The 22851-nt window shown below is 42.6% G+C and overlaps 1 protein-coding gene and 1 pseudogene across 8 annotated transcripts in view; one reads left to right on the forward strand and one right to left on the reverse strand.

The window, feature by feature from the left end:
• Positions 1–22851, reverse strand: part of LOC137321288 (receptor-type tyrosine-protein phosphatase delta) — a 513687-nt gene that overhangs the window by 135981 nt on the left and 354855 nt on the right. For all 8 annotated transcript variants that reach the window (XM_067983651.1, XM_067983650.1, XM_067983653.1 and 5 more), the window contains exons 9-10: positions 8279–8412; positions 731–875 (exon numbers count right to left, since the gene is read on the reverse strand). In XM_067983651.1, coding sequence (XP_067839752.1) covers positions 731–875; positions 8279–8412 — 279 coding nt within the window. The remainder of the gene's footprint in view (positions 1–730; positions 876–8278; positions 8413–22851) is intronic.
• Positions 2923–3291, forward strand: LOC137321289 (histone H2B type 2-F-like; annotated as a pseudogene).

A 22851-nucleotide genomic window follows, 5' to 3' on the forward strand; every position in this document is an offset into this window, starting at 1 on the left:
GGTATTACAACAGCAGCCAATGGCACTAGAAATTATTTTAAAAGGTGAAACATAATTACCATTTCATTAAGTAGTGCACAGGATTCAATCTTGTCATTTGACCTTTAGGACTTTATTGAAAGTAATAGGACTTAGAATATAAAAGATCATTTTGTAGTTAGCTGACCTTTACAAGTTTTCCCATCATTCCATGCCCAGTAGATCATTATCCTCACCAACTTTTTAGAAAGAAAAGGTAAGTATTAAAAGGTTCATATGCAACAAACCACAGGTTACATTACCGCTGCGGGTCATTAGAAAAGCCATTGCCTGGCTCCCAACTAGAACCAATTTTTAAAAATAGACGGTACATTATAAAGTAAGTGTGCTCCATATTGCTAAGCACAGAACATTTTTGAAGTAACGACTGAAGTACAATTAACATAGAAACTGTGTTCAACCTAACTGAGATGCACAAGAAAGGTCAACTAACTACGAAAGCTCCTATTCTTTAGTCAAAGTGCTTGTTAGTCACTGTAAACATGAACACTGCAATCCCACCTGCATGAAATCCAAACCTTTTTGATCCTAAATCTTTTCCTATTTTTCTTTCTTTTTGAAGCCTAACTATGTGCTTTATTGCAATACCACCTGCTGCATGCAGTCAGCTGCTAGATGCTAGGGACAGACCATCTCGTCAGACTAACAAGCACCCCAGCAATCATGAATTAGTCAACAGAAGAAAACCTACTAGTTTCCATGGTTTGGGCTGATATCTGCGCGGTTGAAGCGCCAAGGCCATGCTCAGAACGGGCAGCAAGACGGAAGAAGTACATGGTGTTTGGTTTGAGATCCTCTAAAAGGTATGCTGTCTTTGGCTCAAATGTGACAAGTTGCTGTGGAGGGAAAAGAAAATTAGAGAATATGTTCTTTGCATTACAATTTGTGATACAAGCGGAACAATACAAGATAAAGAGCACGATCAAACCATTATGGTGGATGTATGCCTGAGCCAGGAATCTAAACATGTCTACAGCATCGGGCATTCAACGAGTATAATCAACTATTAACAAAATAAGGGATTGACAAATTACAGTCAAAAAATAAACATCCAAGATTTTCTATAACATCTCAATGAAAACTCAAAAGAAAAATTGATTTTTTTTTGGTGAATTTCTGTGCTCATCAAAGCAAGCGGCAATGATGCTGGAGAACATAACAGATTCCCACTTGAGGCATGCAGTGTCAGCATCATACATTCCCAGGACAGCTGCAGAGTAAAGCTCCCTTTGTTCCACCCCAACAATGTGCCTTAATCCCAACCTCAGAACAATACCCCCTACTGCATCAGTATGATCTCTTCAATTCCAGACCAATGACCTTTGCGTGAGTTGGTCAATTTATTGCTAACAGGTGCTAAATTAGGCGCAGTTCTTTGCTGGGGAGGGTCCTACCCCTACTAGAAACCAGATTGAGAGCGTCTGAACTAATTTCTGACAACACCCTTATAGCCAGCAGATTGAAGACTTTCATCACAACAGTCTGGGTTGGATTTATACACAGGCCCTAGAGAGCTCTCACGCTGACTGACCAATTACCTTGTCCTAGTGTAGTATGAAAAACTAAATGCAGCCTAAAATGTATTGAAATATCAAAATCCTGGTACTGTTTTGATAAAATTATACATGGCAGATCGCTCACCCATTGTAGTACACACCCGATACTCATCCGACTGATTTCAATGGGATGAAAAATCAGGCGGCTTCTACAACGATCAGGCGATCTGCTCTGCTAGGTTACCGCCCATGTGCCAAAATTGAAAATGACGTCCATACTATTCAATAATGGGTTATTGCACACACGTTAATTTGAATGTCAGATCGCACATAGCCCATTCTTCCAATCAGTGCCCAGAAAGGAATAAGTGGTGAGGGGTTTCAGTGAAGAAATAATTTTATGCAGAAATTTGCTGTGGACTCAGTAAGTGGACTATTGATCAAATGGAGCAGTACACTGGAGCGCCCGTGCACAGTACGGCGGAGCAGAACGAGATAGGGTTTTTTTTCCAAATATCATATTCACGCTGCAGAGATGCTGGGCATCTACCTGCAGAGGAGTGGGAAAGTCAGGACGTGTGACCCGATCAGGTTACCATCACATACCTCCTTGCGGCCAAGCTAAATGCAATGGCCTGCCACAGGGTCCTTTTTGTTTCGGTGTGTCCAATAAAAGGACCTGTGATGGAGGAAATATGAAAAGGACGGTGCCTACCCTTCACTGGAGAACAAATCCCCTTGAAATTTGAAAGGGCACGTAACAAAAGGTGCACAGATCCTCATTCTTTGGATTACAATTTCCACTCACCATTAGTAACTCAATCTAACACATGGGGGCATTGTTATGATTCCATGATATTATGTACTCAAAATATTGCCCTTATCCCAGCTTTCTTTTTAAAACATGGAGTTTTCCTTTGGATCAATTACTCAAAATATCAGTCTCTGCTGTGTCATATACTCAAACCAATACACTGCTAAAGAACCGTAAATTGTTGAGGGGTCTTTAACCGACTCAGGATGATGTCTCTCTGCCAGTTGGTAGTAGTGGTTTTATAGTGGGCTTGATAAACACCTCATTTGCATTTGATACAACCATCGGTTGCATTTTCTGAAACTATTTAGTTTTGTTTCCACATTAGCAGGAAGCTCAGTGCACATCAAGTAATCTACATTACATCTTTCACTGGTGCTCTGCAGGGCAGCATCATGGAGTGACAATCTTATCACCTGCATGAAATTCAAAGATTACCCTTAGTAAGGAACTTGCAAAGAGGTGTGTCTGAATGTCAGGAGTGGGACCAAGCCCACGCCTCAGAGAAGACTGCGACCTGAACGCAGCACCTTGGACCACTTAACCATTCTGTGTCTGGACGTGAATGTGACGATGTCTGAGGAGAAGAAACCAGCACCCCAAGAAAGGTGCCAAGAAAGCTGTGAGTAAATTCACAGCAAAGAGCGGCAAGAAGCGGAGAAGCTCAAGGAAGGAGAGTTACTCGAAATACATCTATAAAGTGATGCAGCAGATTCATCCAGACACCGGCATCTACTCCAAGGCCATGAGCATTATAAGCTCCTTTGTGAACGATATTTTCGAGCGGGTGAAGCTTCCTGCCTGGCCCATTACAACAAGTGCTCGACCATCAGCTCCAGGAAGATCCAGACCGCCGTGCGCCTGCTATTGCCCCGGGAGCTGGCCAAGCACGCTGTGTCAGAAGGGATAAAGCCTGTGACCAAGTACACCAGCTCCAAGTAAAACGCCACAATGTACTGAAAAAACACATGGGCAAGTGGCCTGAGCACTGCTTATTCCTCCTGCTCCTTTATCACCTAAACCAAGGCATCTACTTTATGACCAGATCTGCCATATCACAGGATGATATGAATTTGTACAGGATTAAGTTCAGCTCCCAGGAAAAACCATTAGTTTTCAGATGGAATTTTTTTTTCAAGCATCTAGACATCAAAAAGTTGTTCTTCTACTAACTGATTCAGCAAAATGCACTGCATTGATACCAGGGGCATGATTTTGACCCCGAGTCAGGAAGGGGTCAGGTGGTCAAATTGCGGATGGGAAACCCGGAAGTATGGGTTTCCTGGATGTCCTTACGATTTTGACGGAAGGACGGCTTTTATTTTTTGCCGGTTTGCCGTCTGACTGACCGGCCTGATTGACAGGCTGGCCTCAGTCGGATGGGAGAGCAGCCAGGGAGAGGACGTGAAAAGATAAATCTGCAGTTAAGTCTTTGATTGTATGGCATGGGAGGGCACCGAGGGACGGGAAGTCAGTCACTTGGGGAGGGATTGGAGGTCATCGCGGGGGTCTGCGATTGTTGTGGGGGGGCGAGGGGAGGGGGGGGGGGGGGGGGGAGAGTGGGGGGTCATCATAGGGGTCCACGATCATTGGGGGGGGGTCAGGGATCATCGCGGGGGTCCACAATCGTTGCGGAGGGGGGTCGGAGATCGGGGTGTGGGGGGGTCCGCGATCGTTGGGCGGGGTGGTCGCTGTAGGTAGGCTTGTTGGGCCTGGGGGAAGCACTCCTGCTCCTCCGGGCGCACAAGCTGTGCCAGATTGGCACATACTTGCAATTTCGGGGCCTTCCCGCCTCCTCTCACGTGGCGTGAAGGAGAAGGCCCGGGAATCCTGGCCCCCAGGGGTTGAAGCTGCAAAATCTGTAAAAATGGAGGCCCGCAGCCTCCTTGAAAGGTTTTAGTCACCAACCCGCCTCCTGGGAGCAGGTTGGTTGCCCGCCCCTCGTCCTGTCCTGGTGAAAACCGGAAATGGGCGGGTTGGAGGCGGGTCTGAAATGGGTGCGATTTTCAATGCCCCCCTGCCCCCAACCCACACGGTTTTTAATGTTAAAATCGTGCTCCAAGTCTCAGACTGGATTACAGCAAGCTTTAAAATCTGGTAAGGTTTTGAAAATGCTATTCATGCTTGGACCTCCCTCCTAGCGTTGGCACCAGAAACAACATTTTTTTTCAATTGTTGGTGTTGCTCCATCTCTGTTTCAGAGAAATGAATCGGTATGGAACTGCACAACAACGTTAACTGGTACACTGAACACCAAAGAGTCAGATGATAATATAAACTAAATGGTACAATTTTAAAGGGGGTGCAGGAATAGAGATACCTGGGGTTGTATGTACATAAATCTTTGAAGGAGGCAGGACAAGTTGAGAAGGCTGTTAAAAAAACATATGGGATCCTGGGCTTTATTAATAGAGGCATAGAGTACAAAAGCAAGGAAGTTATACTAAACCTTTATAAAACACTGGTTAGGCCCCAGCAGGAGTATTGTGTTCAATTCTGGGCACTTTAGGAAGGATGTCAAGGCCAGAAGGGTGCAGAAGAGATTTACTAGAATGGTACCGGGGTGAGGGACTTCAGTTATGTGGAGAGACTGGAGAAGCTGGGGTTGTTTTCCTTAGAACAGAGAAGGTTAAGGGGAGATTTGACAGGTGTTCAAAATCATGAACAATTTTGATAGAGTAAATAAGGTGTACCTGTTTCCAGTGGCAGAAGGGTCAGTAACCAGAGGACACAGATTTAAGGTGATCGGCAAAAGAGCCAGAGGCAACGTGAGGAAGCATTTTTTTACACAGCGAGTTGTAATGATCTGGAATGCACTGCCTGAAAAGGTGGTGGAAGCAGATTCAATAGTAACTTTCAAAAGGGAATCAGATAAATACTTGAAGGGAAAAAAATTACAGGGCTATGGGGAAAGAACAGGGGAATGGGACTAATTGGATAGCTCTTTCAAAGAGCTGGCACAGGCACAATGGGCCGAATGGCCTCCTCCTGGGCTGTACCTACTATGATGCTATGATACTATGAGCCCACTTCCTGTTGCACTGATTCCAGGCCGATACTCTTCTGTCGGCTGTATAAGCACACTAGTGTCTAGCACTTGGTGCGCTAAGTGACTATAAGTGGGATTTGAAGGCTTACACTTCAAAAGGGTGGGTGCTTCATTTCAATATTAATTTGGAGATGTATCTGTTCTGCATGCCATTTCCCACCATTCTGGTGCACAGGACATCACATGTGAATTATACCCATTTGAAATGGGTTTCCAGGGTTGCTAAGTAGTGGCAAGTATACTGGAGATCAAAGAAAGGACACAATAATATAATGGAAAATATATTTTAGCCATTCCATCATTTGTTTCCTTTTTGTGGTACTTACGATTTCATTAGCATTTGCACCAATTGTGATTTACTTCTATGTTTACCTTAGCACCATTACTGGCATGGATGGGTTTCCCAATGGAAATCCACTTCTTGATATGTTTGGAAGACGACGAAGATCTACGGAGGGATGCCAAGCACATGAGGTGAACCAAAAGATCGTCTGTACCCAACCACAGTCCAGCATCTGCAGACAGAGGTGGAAACACCTCTTTGGCAGATGATTAGTGCTGGTGCAGGCTCCTCTTCCCAAAAGAAGCTGGGAAAGCAGACCCAATGGCGTCACTAAGACAAGTGGAAGTCTGACTAACCGTTATGTTGGATATTTCCTTGGAAGCACCCAAGTCACAGCATGTCATACTGTTACAAATTTGGGTCTACTGGAGCTACCTTCTTGGTCTCAGTAGCATCAATTGCTCCCCGAAGTGGGCCAAGTTGATTCTCACTCCCATATATCCACTTAGACAATAGCTTAACCCAGGCATGTAACAATAATACTCCCTTGTGTCCTGAACCAGATACTCATGTCTTTCGCACATGTTCTTCTTCAATTTCTCTGTAGGTGGAATGAGCAAATATTTGGTGATGCTTGGCTTGATAAGGATTGCTAAGGCCCTTTACTTCATAGTGAGTGAACTTACAGGCCCATAGCTGTGATCAGATTGACTTAGCTCAAACAGTACAACTTAGTTTCACGTAGCAATACAAAAAAAAAGAACATGCCATGCTTCCCTACAACAGTGGGTCATCTTACTTGACTTAAACATGTTGTGTTCTAGCTATTCTCCAGCATTTTGAACCTCTCCTCCTCAGTGAAGGCCCTCACTGCTTTTCATTTCACATAACCTGATTGCTCTCACAATTGCAGCCTTCCATTTTTAAAAGCCTGACTCCAGTGTCCGATTTTAGTTAAAGTGGCTATCCCCACCACCACCCCGCCCCCCCCCCCCCAACCCAGAACGGAATCCACCAGCCTACTTTGGAAATGACCCCTGCTAAGTTCAAATGAATGGAACTGTTGCAGCAGCAATGAGTGTGAATGATCACTAGAAGTTAAACTTTCATTGCCTCTGTCATATTGGTGCTGACATCCCATCTCAATTCTAATCTACATTCCCAGCTCTACTGTCCTGTAAATTTAACCCTTTGAGAGCTAAGTTTAGATCAATAGTAGCATTTTTAACATGTATTACAGAAGGCCTCCCCGTGGTGGCAGTAAGAAATGTGACCATACTTTTAGTGGAACTATGTTAAAGGATGCATGTCAGGTGATCAAGAGTCTGCTTACTCATGCCTGCTAAGATGTCACTGGCCTGGCAATATAAGTGGGCAAATGTCTTGTCAGGGTTTGGGTCAGTAAAGAAGCAGATGTAGTATGACGCTATCTGGTGGAAGCACTACGTAAGGCTGGTAACTTGGTAATAGTCAGCTGTGGTTGGAAACTTGGCTTCACCTTCGTGCAGGCATGCTGTAATGGGCATGGTACCACGGAATGGCACAATGAACCAATGTCGTGGCAACAATCTCATGCCCCAACACCTTCATAACATCAGCCATCAGATCGGGGTTGGGTGGTGAGCTGCTCTATCACTTGCCTGCAGGCTCATGCTTGCACTTTGGATTTCCTTTCCCTTCATTTCTGTCTGTCTCTTCTTATCCCCCTTTCTATTCAGCCGTGGCAAAGCCCGCAAATGGGCTCAGATACCTTCTGAGACCCTCCAAAGGCTTTCAGAACTTTTATCCCCATCCCTTTAAATTTGATTTACAGGCAGTTTTCCACTCCCGCCCCTAATGTACTCACTTGATCTGTTCAAAACTGCACCTGAAGTTATGCCAATGAGCTGAGCCTAAATCGTACTTAAGAGAAAGACACTGAAATGGACAGGAGGAAAAAACCTTTCTGCAACTAAGTTCAGGAAATAAGCATGTAATATTCATAAATCTACACTGGAAACTAACAGAAGTAAGCATAAACTAACAAATTCACACATCCAGAGGCTTGAAGACAGGTGCAATATTGCACAGTCTCTCTCAATCCTCATGTTTGTGGGCACCATATAAAAACGATTGGTGCCAACAAGAGAAAAAGGAACAGATGAAAGATAGCATTCAGGTTATATATAGATCACATGATGGGACGATGTAATGTGCTCATAAAGTGACAGCTTTCACTGTGACAATGCTGGGTTCACGTCACTACCCATTGTATTGGAGATCGAATAACAAAGAATAGAAACTTTTCTTGTGGTTTATACATTTAAGTGTACTAACTTCATAAGAAATTATCGCCATCTGCACTCATTTTTAAACGAAGAGAATGAGAGAAAGGGAATGTAGTATAACCAGAAATGTCAAAACTTCTTTTTCAAGTCTCGTTGTATTTACACCTCGTAGGATTTTCCTCCTCACTGATCTGGATTTTGTGATTCAATTGATATACTGAAAAAAGTCCTTCTTTTAAAATAAGTGCAATTTTATTATATTTTCCCAATAGGTCAAAAACATTGTCACCATTTTCAGAAGTTATATTCAGAGACTATATTGCACTGTACCTCTTTGCCATACTCTCTTTCCCTGTAATACAGCTCATATCTGATGATGGTGTCCTGTCGTGGTGGTGTCCATGATAGCATAATGCTTGTGTCTGATTTCGGTTCTGCCTTGAAGTTATTTGGCTGGCTTGGGACTTGAGAAGAAAAGAAAAGTGTTTTAATGAAACAGTACAGCTCGCCTCTGCCCGAAGCAAGAATGCCAGCTGATCTGTAATAATTATCTCCTCTATCTGTACACACAAACCAGAGTCTTTAAAGTACAGTCATCACCAACCAAACAATTGCTGACAGGAACTTGAGCATTTTTTATTTTTAATAAACTTGCATTTAATTAAAATGTTAATTTCCCCTCTGCAATATACACATACACCCTAATCAATCCCTTGTGCTGCTATGCATGTAAAGTCAAGACCAAGTATAGTTAGGAGACGCAGGATTAAAAGGCACGGGATATCAGGACCAAGGTATGCAGAGTTATTATAAGATATAAATAAAAATATAAAATATATGCATATTCTGTCCTCATTTTGAAGTCATACATTGTGTCCTTATTTTTACATAATACTTTGATTTTAGATTATTGTTTAGAGTTAAATAGCTACATTTCGTGCAATTTGGGAAGCAGAGTTGTTGGAGCATTGGAGTTTCTCTGCAGGACAGGAGTTGACACAAAAGTGTAACAAAAATTAAACAACAGGGAATAAGGTTTTGTAGATAGCAAGTGCACACAGTATAAACTCTTGCTGTTAACACTGATAATCTGGTGATCTTGTACGAGATACAAACTGGTTATGATTTTGGCTGGAGATTATAACATGGTACAATGTTCAGTGACTATGAAAAAGTAATCCTTTAATGTGGAAGTAAGATTTATGAAGTGTGAAAGAGGATTTCACTGTTCAGCAAAACATGTATCATGATTATCACTATAGTTTTACAGCTATTTTGTTTTGAGGGGGGAGCAATGGATTTTCATGCTAAAAGTGATTAGTGTCAGAGCTGAGATTAGAATGAATTTGTACATTTTGCAGTCAGTGTCAGCATAAAGAACTGTCAGGTCAGGATAAAGTTAACCTCTATCCAGTTTTAACAATCTGCTTTTACGTTAACCGAACAGCAACCCTATAGCAACATTCCCATTTCAGATAATAACCGTCCTTATGGCTTCCCTAACAGAGAATGTCAATTTAGTGCCAAATTATGGGCTGTTTTTTGTAATGTAAATTCACACCATCTATGACTGATTTGAGTTCCATTTCACTTACATTACTTACAGCCAGCAGATAGAGGAGACTTTCATTCCATCAGTCCGTTTGATTCAAACACAGCCCCAGAGGTGAAAAGACAGTGTTGTCACTCACTATGCCAGCTATTCTCAAATTAAGAATTATAGACAGTCTACTAGTACTACTGGTTTTGAAACAGATGACACCCACCAGTCAAAGATTAATTCTTCTGTTGCCAAGAATTTAAAATGTTTGTATTATTTTTATTGTGAATTTAAAATAATTCCATGACTCAAACTTGCAATGACTTAATCTATTGTATAATGGATGTAAAACCATTATATTATATTTTGCATCACTAGACCTGTAACAATGCACATGAGGATTCAAGATCGACTTTATTCTTCAGGTGAAGTGAGGTTAGAGAGTGGGAGAATAATTGGATGAAGGTGTGCAGGTGGAATTCAGTCAGCACTTCAGAGACGTTCATTGTGTGCTTATATTTATACAATATATACTTTGAGTTTCTATTTTTACTTATGGTTGAATAGCAAAACATATGCCAATTTGGGAAGTAGAGATATTTGAAGCAAAGGAGTTTCTCTGCAGCATGGGTTGAAGAGCTGGGAGATGCAAAACTGAGGCACTTCAGCACCACCACTGTTGGGAGGGTGTAATTACAGTGTGACAAGTTTACATAGGCAGTTTTGATGAGAAATTTAGACATAGGAATTGAAATGGAAAAAGTTGAAAGGAAGTGTGCGCAGATGTAAATGTTTTTTATATATATGGATTAGTGCTCTTTTTCTGTAAATTTTGCTGAAGAAAAATAGAAGTAAGAAAAAAAAGAACTAAAGCAGCAACAGATCCAAATTTCTAACACCTTTAGCATTCCAAGGTCTATTAAGGTGGCAACCACAAGCTCCAGTCTGAAGAGGTCCTATGCAACAAAAAAAATGCAGCACTTAATTCAGAACAAATATTTACAGACCAAAGGAATATGTACAAAAGAATTTTCAGACAGTAACCTGAAAACCGTGTACAATATACAGTAACCGGATGTCAAAGTTACATTTCAGAAATTAATGAGTTCACACAGGGATGCAAACATTATGCGAGAGGGTATCAAATGGCCATTTGAGTTCAACAGTTTTGATGAAATACAGCAGAAAGTCGAAGGCCCTGAGGCACCCTGGAAAAAGTTCAGAACACTAAATAGAGGCAAAAATAAGGTGGTAACGCAATCATATGCAAGATATATGTAGTTTCCACTTTTTATTCCGTTTCCTGTGTAAGAAGATTCATTCAAGATACATTTCCCCAAGTATTTGAGAATTACTTTGCTGGATAACCATCCTGTGATTGGATTCAGACATGTATTTTATTCCTTTTTTTACAGTTACAAATGTGAGCTGAAGTTGCTAAAATAGGAACATAGGAAGGTACAGGGCAGGAAAAGACACTGCAAACCATCTGGTTGGTCCCAAAAATGACTAACCCTTAATCACTCCCTTAAATATCTATCCAATTCCCCTGTAACTTTTTTCCTACACTATCTGCTGCCACCTGGGCAGATGCAGACAGCTATTACTGACTCCATCACTAGACTGCTTAATTTCTCATTTTTCATCGCTCAATTTGTTAGGCATATATCTTCATGTTTGTTTTGTCTCTTATTTAAATTTTTTTAAAGATTTTCCCATCAACAGCAAAATGCAAATTTGCATACAGCAAGGTCCCACAACAGGAATGAGATACTGACCAGATAATCTGGTTTTTTAACAGATAATCTGTTATTTTAGTAATGCTGATTGCGAATCTTGGCCAGCACACCGGGAGAACTCCCCTGCTCTTCTTTGAAAAGTGCCACAAGATCTTTCACGTCCACCTCAGAGAGCAGACGGTGCCTCAGTCTAATGCCTCATCTGAAAGACAGCACCCCCGACAGTGTGGCGCTCCCTCAGTGCTGCACTGAAGTGCCAGCCTAGATTATATTTTCAAGTCTCTGGAGTGGGGTTTGAACTATGACCTTCTGACTAAGAGGTGAAATTGCTACCACTGGGTCAAGGCTCACACCTTTCAAGAAGATCCAACCCAATTGTCTTAGACTTTATCTTCACAGCTCTTGCTTGAGGTTACAATGTTTTTTTTTCCCACTTGCTCAATTTCCCATTTCCTGTGCTATTCACCATTTCTTTGGCTGGATAAAAAGAGCCTGAGAAGTCAACTTATTGGCATCTCGAGGATCGGCAATTTTTACCACATACGAGAACCCAACTAACTTTTTTTAGTCGAGGGACAGGCAGAATTATTGTACATCTCAGATCTCACTGATTCTTTTTGGAAGAATGCAAAGGCAGTGAGTTGAGAGCAAACATATCCCTGGAAAGAAATGAGAGGTGATGGTTTCCCAAAAAAATCATAGAGAATGTCATCAAAAATTTGGAGTCCATTTGTAAAATTACAAGTGACCTGCATAGTCACACGGCCATGGTATGGACATGAAGAGAGCTGGAGCTGGAGTGTGGACTGTCCACACTTGGGGAAGCAATAGAAGTATCAATGCTTTTCAATCTCAGCAAGAAAATAAGCTGGTTTATCTTCTGCTTCATGACTTGTGTAAGCAGGCTATCTGGTTTGTCCATTATTGGGATGGCAAGGAGTACAGTGGAGCCAAAGGTGATCTACCATACATTTTGAATGTTTTGTTTGGCACTTCAGTAGCCCGAGTCACAAGATGTCAATAATTATTTAGCAGATCTAACAGTTTTGTGAATTGATAACATACCAAGTCAGTACTCCTCATCTTGCTGCAGGAAATGCAACAGGCTACAAGCTCGACAAAGACAGGTATCCCACCTCCATAAACATGAGCTCATCCAAAACTACTGCCCGTATCCTAACTCACATCAAGTCCTGTTTACCCATCACCCTAGTGCTCGCTGACCTACACTGGCTCCCGGTTCAGCAACGCCTAGATTTAAAAATTCTCATTCTTGTTTTCAAGTCCCTCCATCTCTCCCGACAACCCTCCGAGATCTCTGCGCTCCTCCAATTCTTGCACATCCCCGATTTTAATCGCTTCACCATTGGTGGCCAGGCCTTCAGCTGCCTAGGCCCGAGGCTCTGGAATTCCCTCCCTAAACCTCTCCACCTCTCTACCCCTTTAAGATGTTCCTTAAAACCTACAAGTCCAACAAGAGGGAGGGCATTCTGGACTTAATTTTAGGGAATGAGACTGGGCAGGTGGAAGGAGTATCAGTGGGAGGGCATTTTGCTGGTAGTGATCATAATTCAGTTAGATCTAGCATAGTTATGGAAAAGGACAGAGATAGAACAGGAGTAAAAGTTCTCAATTGGGGAAAGTTCAATTTTACTAAGCTGAGAAGTGATTTAGCAAAAGTGGACTGGAAACAGCTACTTGAAGATAAATTAGTGTCAGAGCAGTGGGAGGTATTCAAGGGAGACATAGTGAGAGTTCAGAACATACATGCTTCCACAAAAAAAAAGGGTGGGACTGCCAAATCGAGAGCCGCCTGGATGACAAGGAACATATAGGGTAAGATACAGCAAAAAAGGGAAGGTTATGTCAGATACCGAGAGTTCAATACTACAGAAAGCCTAGAGGAGTATAGAAAGTACAGGGGTGAAATTAAAAAGGAAATTAGGAAAGCAAAGAGAGGGCATGAAAAGTACTGGCAAGTAAAATTAAGGAAAACCCAAAGATGTTTTATAAATACATAAAGAGCAAGAGAATAACTAAGGAAAGAGTAGGGCACATTAGAGACCAAAAAGGTAACCTGTGTGTGGAGGTGAAAGACGTGAGTATGGTTCTTAATGAATACTTTGCATCTGACTTCACAAAAGAGAGGGACGATGCAGAGATTGTAGTTAAAGAGGAGGAGTCTGAAATATTGGATGGGATAAAAATAGTGAACGAGAAAGTATTAAGGGGTTTAGCATCTTTGAAAGTAGATAAATCGCCAGGCCCGGATGAAATGTATCCCAGGCTGTTAAGAGAAGCAAGGGAGGAAATAGCGGAGTCTCTGACCATCATTTTCCAATCCTCCCTGGCTACAGGCGTGGTGCCGCAGGATTGGAGGACTGCTAACATTCTCCCGTTGTTTAAAAAGGGAGAAAGGGATAAACAGAGTAATTATAGGTCAGTCAGTCTAACCTTGGTGGTGGGCAAATTATTGGAATCAATTCTGAGGGACAGCATAAATCGTCATTTAGAAAGGGACGGGTTAATCAAGGACAGTCAGCATGGATTTGTTAAGGGAAGGTCGTGTCTCACTAACTTGAATGAATTTTTTGAGGAGGTAACAAGGAGGGTCGATGATGGTAACGCGTTTGATGTAGTCTACATGGATTTTAGCAAGGCTTTTGACAAGGTCCCACAGGGCAGACTGGTCAAAAAAGTAAAAGCCCATGGGATCCAAGGGAAAGTGGCAAGTTGCATCCAAAATTGGCTCAGTGGCAGGAAGCAAAGGGTAATGGTTGACGGGTGTTTTTATGACTGGAAGGCTGTTTCCAGTGGGGTTCCACAGGGCTCAGTACTAGGTCACCTGCTTTTTTTGGTATATATTACTGATTTGGACTTGAATGTGGGGGGCTTGATCAAGAAGTTTGCAGATGATACAAAAATTGGCCGTGTGGTTGATAGTGACGAGGGAAGTTGTCGACTACAGGAAGATGTCAATGGACTGGTCAAGTGGGCAGGAAAGTGGCAAATGGAATTCAATCTGGAGAAGTGTGAGGTAATGCATTTGGGGAGGGCAAACAAGGCAAGGGAATACACAATAAATGGGAGGATGCTGGGAGGTGTAGAGGAACAGAGGAACCTTGGAGTGCATGTCCACAGATCCTTGAAGGCAGCAGGACAGGTTAAGAAGGCATATGGGATACTTTCATTTATTAGTCAAAGAAGAGAGTATAACAGCAGGGAGGTTATGCTAGATATGTATAAAACACTAGTTAGGCCACAGCTTGAGTACTGTGTACGTTTCTGGTCACCACATTACAGGAAAGATATGATTGAACTAGAGAGGATACAGAGGAGATTTACGAGGACGTTGCCAGGGCTGGAGAATTTTAGCTATGAGAGAAGTTTGGATAGGCTGGGGTTGTTTTCTTTGGAGTAAAGGAGGCTGAGGGAAGATTTAATTGAGGTGTATAAAATTATGAGGGGCCTAGATAGAGTGGATAGGAAGGACCTATTTCCCTTAGCAGAGGGGTCAGTGACCAGAGGGCATAGATTAAAAGTAATTGGCAGAAGGATTAGAGGGGAGCTGAGAAGAAATTTTTTCACCTGGAGGGTGGTGGGGGTCTAGAACTCACTGCCTGAAAGGGTGGTAGAGACAGGAACCCTCAACTCATTTCAAAAGTACTTTGATGTGCACTTGAAGTGCCGTAACCGACAGGGCTACGGACCAAGCGCTGGAAAGTGGGATTAAGCTGGATAGCTCTTTTTCGGCCGGCACGGACATGATGGGCTGAATGGCCTCCTTCTGTGCTGCAACTTTCTATGATTCTATACTTCTTTGACCAAGCTTATGGTAATCTGTCCTAATACCTCCTTATGTGGCTTGGCGTCAAATTTTGTTTGATAATCGCTCCGTGAATCGCTTTGGGACGTTTAATCATGTTACAGGCGCGAGATAAATGCAAGTTGTTGTTGTTGTATGGACTTTGGCTCAGATAGTGTCCCCATGAACTTTAACAAAAAATTGCTGAATTAGCATCCCTAATGTTAAATGTAGTGCAGCATAGGACGCTCACTGACACTACTCCCAATATCGAGCACAATGCCACTATCTCCCTATTATTTAAGAAGGATAAAGATCCCATGCAAAGAAACTCCTACAGACCTCTATCTCTCCCTAATTGTGATTACAAAATCTTAGCCAACGGTCTGGCTTTATGCCTGAACAATCTGATCACTAAATTAGATCAGACTGGACTTATCTATGGGAGGCACTCTGTCAACAATATTCATGGTAATTGTATTCACAGTGCACATGTGGCTGGGAATTCTACCAGTACGTGCCCTTAATGAGGAAAAGGCTTTGAACCAAGTTGAATAGGTTTATTTGAGAGGCAATTTTGATATAGGTAGAGTTTGTCAATACCTTAATCAAACCATTCTTTCATCTATACCCAATCCCCAGGTTCTTAGTAATCTCTAACAGGACAGTTTCTTTCTCGAGAAGGACACAGCAAGGCTGCCCTTTATTACTATGATATTTTCCCCTCAAGATTAAGCCTTCAGCCATCAGTAAACGTCAACTAGGACATCCATCTGACATTGGTGGAATGTCAAGAGCATGCCACGTCTTTACATGCAGGCAATTTACTGCGCCATTTACTCCGAGACCTCGCCCGATCTTATGACCTGTATTAAGAATTCAGGAAGTAAGATTTCATCTGTTTGATATCAATAGCGAAATTATCAAGGTATTTAGAAAGAATGCATTTATAATTTGGCATTGAATAGTGCAAAGAGGAACCCATAGCAACTTGTCGTGTAAATTAATTATATCAGGACAGGTGTCATGACTTTCAGTACCCATACCCTCTGCCACTTCATCCTGGCAAGAAAACTGATTTCCTTTTGTGGCTTTAAGGCCCTTTAAATGCGGATCACTTAAAATCTGCAGCTTCCATACAAAATGAACTATCCTCCAAATCTGCACATTATGGAAACAATTTTCGTGTACTGGCATATTTAGTCCTGAATAGTTAAGCAATGGTGCAAATCCAGCCAGAAATGTAATGTTCTAATAGTAAACAATTTTTATTTGCATTTTTATACACAGCTTAGACCTAGGGTACGGAGGTAGCCTAATGGTTTGGGGGTGGGGCAGGGAGGTGGGGGTAGGGGCCACCAGACAATTGTGATGTGAGTGAAATTTAAAGGGCTATGGATACTTAAAGGGGCGGGCTGTACAGGAGGACAAAAATTCTTACAGCCTTCAGAAAAGTGTGGCAAGGCCTAAAGGGTGTGGAACAAAGTGACAGGCAAAAGTGGAGTGAACGAAAACCTCATGTGGAGGCATGTGTCTGCGGTCAAATAATGCAGTAGCCCCGCACTTGACTGCCTGTTTGATGGCTGTCATGATGTGGAGATGCCGGTGATGGACTGGGGTTGACAATTGTAAACAATTTTACAACACCAAGTTATAGTCCAGCAATTTTATTTTAAATTCACAAGCTTTCGGAGGCTTCCTCCTTCCTCAGGTAAATTCCTCAATTTACCTGAGGAAGGAGGAAGCCTCCGAAAGCTTGTGAATTTAAAATAAAATTGCTGGACTATAACTTGGTGTTGTAAAATTGTTTACAATTGTTTGATGGCTGGTATACCAGGAGTGGTGCTGCATGAAGTGCTTGCATAGAGGGTGGCCTTGTTTGCCACTCCCTATAGGCAGCACTGCAGCATGTCTGGAAGGAGTTGGAAGCAGGCTCGAGACTGCAGTTGACCATAACAGTCACTGGCTGTCCCAGCTCTACGGTGTGTATTAATTACAGGTTTCCTTGCAGCTGATGGCATAGCTCTGCATCTGGCTCTCTCCTGACTTGGTGAGTTTGAAGGCAGTTCCATGTGGTTGTTGCCAGGTAGGTGTGCCAATGCCTGCAAGTATGGTTGGCAACATCTTGATGGCTGTGGCCAAGCAGGCTCTGCTGGCTGCTAATCACTCTGGAGTGGTGTCTTTAATGCAATCGCATCTAGCATCGTGGCTTAGTCAGGCATTCATTTTATCATCTTTGTGCCACTGAGTTTGCAATCATGGACGTTCCCATGGAGACTGGAGTCTCCGCATGATAACACGAGATATAGAATCATAGAAGTTTACAACATGGAAACAGGCCCTTCGGCCCAACATGTCCATGTCGCCCAGTTTATACCACTAAGCTAGTCCCAATTGCCTGCACTTGGCCCATATCCCTCTATACCCATCTTACCCATGTAACTGTCCAAATGCTTTTTAAAAGACAAAATTGTACCCGCCTCTACTACTGCCTCTGGCAGCTCGTTCCAGACACTCACCACCCTTTGAGTGAAAAAATTGCCCCTCTGGACCCTTTTGTATCTCTCCCCTCTCACCTTAAATCTATGCCCCCTTGTTATAGACTCCTCTACCTTTGGGAAAAGATTTTGACTATCTACCTTATCTATGCCCCTCATTATTGTATAGACTTCTATAAGATCACCCCTTAACCTCCTACTCTCCAGGGAAAAAAGTCTCAGTCTATCCAACCTCTCCCGATAAGTCAAACCATCAAGTCCCGGTAGCATCCTAGTAAATCTTTTCTGCACTCTTTCTAGTTTAATAATATCCTTTCTATAATAGGGTGACCAGAACTGTACACAGTATTCCAAGTGTGGCCTTACTAATGTCTTGTACAACTTCAACAAGACATCCCAACTCCTGTATTCAATGTTCTGACCAATGAAACCAAGCATGCTGAATGCCTTCTTCACCACCCTATCCACCTGTGACTCCACTTTCAAGGAGCTATGAACCTGTACTCCTAGATCTCTTTGTTCTATAACTCTCCCCAACGCCCTACCATTAACGGAGTAGGTCCTGGCCCGATTCCATCTACCAAAATGCATCACCTCACATTTATCTAAATTAAACTCCATCTGCTATTCATCGGCCCACTGGCCCAATTTATCAAGATCCCGTTGCAATCCTAGATAACCTTCTTCACTGTCCACAATGCCACCAATCTTGGTGTCATCTGCAAACTTACTAACCATGCCTCCTAAATTCTCATCCAAATCATTAATATAAATAACAAATAACAGCGGACCCAGCACCGATCCCTGAGGGATGCATGTATGCATCTCTGTTTGTAGATGCGGCTGTGTACGTCCCAGTGCGGGGGAATGAAGCCCTTCTTGTGCAGCCTGACCTGACCTAGCTGGTATCTCTCCGATGGTTCGCTTCTTCCTTCAAACAGCTGAAATGTAAGGCTTTTGGTAAATGATGTAATGACACTAGTGGAGCTGAAGGGGCGGGGAGAGGAAGCAGCTCCTGGAAATCTAAGTGGCAGAAGAGTATTTTTTAAAAAGGAAGACAAAGAGTTTGGAAATGGTCCTAAAACTGTTCACTGAATTTTTGTACCATCCCTTTAACTTCCATACTCCAGCTGTTGTCCTAGCAAACCTGGACACAACTATGTAAGGGGCTGAAGAGCACTCAGCGTCTGTATGTGCAATGGTTGGAAAATAGCACGCTGGATGAAATGACATCAACCCCTTCCAATTTTAATAGTAAGGTGAAGCTCCTCCCTGCCCCTGCTTTTCTGCCCAGTGGAAATGCACTATGGATTTCAGCAAAGTTTTCTACTCCATATTACCTCATGTGCACCAGTTTGTGACTATAATGTAGATCATTCTGCAGCAGTGATAAATGCCAGCTTCTTGGGAGGCTGCACTGAAGACCAACCTCACTCAGCCTTTCAAAAATTATTCTAACGGGCTGCACACCAGATTCAACAGCTTTTCTGCTATCTCTCTGCCAATAGCGGAGGTCTCCCAAATGAAACAGGCACAGCAGTGTCTGAATGGCCTAATTCTGGGAGTTGGTTTCTTAAAGCTATCACCTTAATAGTTTTTTTGCAAAGTCAGAATTGTTTCACTTTATTATATTGCTTTACTTGCATTTGTATTGGTGCGTTAATTATGGTTATTGTTTAGACCTGATTTTTTTGGATCAGAAGAATTTAAAGGGGAGATTTTGTGGTAGTGGTGCAATAGCGGAGAGTGCACGACTACATCTTGTGTCATGGGTGCATGGAGGAGACCCTGGGCCTTCTGAGATCTCCTTATTTAAGTATGCAGTGCGCCCAGTGTGGATTGAGACATGCACGAGGAGTGTGGAGCTGGTGGGGTGGGGGGGTGCAGCAACACAAATGAACTGCCTATGTAACTCAGAGGGGCTTCCTGGGCTATTAAAATGCAATTATTGGCAACTGTTTCTGGCTGCAGTTTAGATGATGTCAGAGGAGAGTACGTGGGCCCTGGGGGGCCTGCTCCCTTTACATTCAGAGGTAACTCTAAGAGAGGACAAGCAAAGGCATTTTTGGTTTGGAGTGGCATAATCCCCAGGCAGCTGTCCGGGGTACATTCAGAAGAGGTGGTAGGACAGGTGAATGCAGTTTCTGCGGTCAAGTAGTCTTCATAAGAGATGCGGAAGAAGTTTAACATAATGAATAAGACTGCCAAGGTAAGTGTCTGCTGAGCGCACCTGTTTCCAATGCTATGATTGCACAGCAGCAATACACACTTTCAACTCAAACAGCTGCATCCTCACAGCAGATTCATGCTGATCTTTTGGGTTCCATTTAGTCTTTCTCGAACAATCACAAGGCAACTCATAATCATGCATGCCAAGCCTGCCAAATTCCAAACAAACCATTCAATGATGATAGTCGATAAAAGACTTCACCAAAAACTCACTTGCATGCTCTTCCACTTTTGTTTTGGGAGGCGAATTGGCCAATTACATCGTAATTGCAAGGCTCATTAAAAAAATGAGTATATAAGCAATCTCTTTATGACTGGAAAAAGCCCACAACCAAAGCAAGCAACTAGTGGCAGCTCACCTGACCTTACTTAAGCCGAAGTCTGTTTGGAAGAAATGACTTTGAACATTGCATGCTGCCAGTCCCAACTTACCATCGGAGGGGGTCATGTAGGTCGTAGTCAATGTTTTGCGGCCTCAGCAGGAATAATACCAGCTTTCAGTTGGTGTGAGTTCCAAAGAGGCTTTTTAAAGATGTAAAGGGCAGTCGCCCGGAAACTCTCCCAGACATGACCCCTTCGGGCAGGGATTAGTTACCAACAAGATCAAGCTCTATAGCACCTCAAGGAGCAGAATGTTGAGAAAAACCTCACAATCCTTCCCAGGCCTTCTCTCCATGGTCAAAGAGGTACGACACTGCTCTGATATTCCAAGCCTCCGTCAGCCCCCACGCTGTTGAAGCTCCTTACCAGTATCATTGGGCCCACCCCAAGCATGTAAATGACCCCGTCCTCACAATTTAGGATGGAGTCTACGTCTGTAGCTGGAGACGACAGAGTTCTGCTTCAAATAGCAAAGCAGGGCCCCCAGACTTTCTAGCCCAGCATTCTCAAAACAATGGCTCTTCATTAATACTTCTAATCTTTTTCAGATGTTGAAGTGTTGGCAATAAGGTTTAAGGCCAACTCATCTGTTTTCCAGAAGACACATCTTTACTTTTTTCTCTTTCCTTTCAATTTTTTTTCATATATTAACTGGCATAACATCAACTGAAGACAACGGCGAAAAATAGCTCTGAATTTTTGCTCCAGGTAATTCTTGGGAGTGCAGAATGGGCAACAGATCTCCGACTGCATGCTCCAGTAAACCATATTCAGCAAGTTGACCTTCTACATGCAAGGGTGAATATTCCAGCTGATGATGCTGCTTGGGAGAGAATTTCACAGGCATGAGAAACAGTGTGTGAAGCTTCATATTCTGAGTAGACTTCTTAAAATTGATAAAGAATACATGGGTGCAACTGCAGCACAGAGGCTGGATGAAGCAATAGAAAATCTTCTAGTGTTGCTAAGGACATAACTGTCTTGGAGATTGATGGAGTATTCAAATCTTTCTGATGTTGTACAGGGTGGATCCTGGTGTGAACGTATAGGCTATCCTCAACAACTCCTTTGGTTTTCATGGTTTTGGGCTGAACTGATTTCAGGAGAAAGATGGTTTTTGCATTAGAGTCAGAGTGACTGAGCAAGTGGGACAAGTATCAGTTGATCAACGAGAGTCGGCATGGATTTGTGAAGGAAAGGTCATGTTTGACTGATACAGTTGAATTTTTTGAGGAGATCACTGGCATAGTGGACGTCTATGGATGTTGTCTATATGGACTTCCAAAAGGCATCAAATAAGGGTCCGCAAAAGAGATTGGCAAAATTGAGAACGCAAAAATGAGGTACCCTTGTGACATGGGTCGGTAATTGGTTGGGAGGTCGGAGACAGAGAGTAGGAATAAAAGGTTCATTTTCTGATTGGCGGGATGTGACAAGTGGTGTTCCCCAGGGATCTGTAATGGGGCCTCAGCTTTTCACCATATCTATTAATGACTTGGATGAAGGAGTAGAGAGTTGTATATCCAAGTTTGCAAATGGTACTGAGTTAGGAGGCACAGTTAGTTGTGAAGACGGGAGCAGGAAGTTATATAGGGACACGGACAGACTAAGTGAGTGGGGAAAACTATGACAGATGGCATTCAATGTGGGGAAGTGTGAGGTCATCTATTTTGGATCTGAGAAAGATAAATCGGAATATTTCTTAATAGTGAGAGACTAGCACCTGTGGTGGAGCAAAAGATTTTCAGTGTCCATGTACACAAATCATTAAAAGCTAGTGGACAAATACAAAAAGCAATCAAAAAGGTTAGTAGAATGTTCGCCTTAATCCCGAAGGGGGTTGGAATTCTAAAGTAAGGAAGCGAGCCTTCAGTTGTTCAGAGCCTTGGTCAGCCTCCATCTGGAGTACGGCGTTCAGTTTTGGGCATCACACCTCAGGAAAGTTATACTGTCCTTGAAAAGGGTACAAGGTAGATTCACCAGAATTATACCAGGGCTTAAATGGTTAAATTATGAGTTTCATAAACTTGGCTTGTATTCCTTTGAGTTTAGAAGGTTGAGGGGGGGGGGATCTAATTGAGGTACATAAAATGATTAAGGGATTCGATAGTGTAGATACAGAGAAACTATTTCTTCAGGTTGGGGAATCCTGAACAAGAGGGCAAAATCTTAAAATTAGAGCTAGGCCATTCAGGAATGAAATCGGGAAAAACTTTTTCACACAAAGATTAGTGGAAATCTGGAATTTGCTCCCCCTAAAAGATGTGATGCTGGGTCAATTGAAATTTTTAACACTGAGATCGATAGATTTTTGCTAGGTGAGGGTATGAAGGGATGTGGAACAAGGGAGGGTGAATGTAATTAAGGCACAGATCAGCCATGATCTAAATGAATGGCGGAACAGGCGCGAGTGGCTGAACATCCTGTTCCTACGTTCTTATATTTTTTCCGCAGGGTTCACTGGGCATGTACAAGCTTTGTACAATGCTGAATTACTGATGGTAACAAAAGAGACTGAGCTTTCTTCATGATTTACCAGTTTTCCAGGCACTTTCTCTGCTTTTTGCATATTATTTCAAGTGGTACACAGCACACCGGCAGCGGGTTGTACAAGGTAAGTATATGATGATAATGTTTGTATCTATTCAAAACTCCTAGGACTGTTGAAAAGCTCATTGTCAGCAACAATCTTCTCTGCTTGGTACGAAATG

The sequence above is a fragment of the Heptranchias perlo genome, chromosome 4 (genome assembly GCF_035084215.1).
Source record: "Heptranchias perlo isolate sHepPer1 chromosome 4, sHepPer1.hap1, whole genome shotgun sequence".
In the NCBI taxonomy this organism is placed as follows: Eukaryota; Metazoa; Chordata; class Chondrichthyes; order Hexanchiformes; family Hexanchidae; genus Heptranchias; species Heptranchias perlo.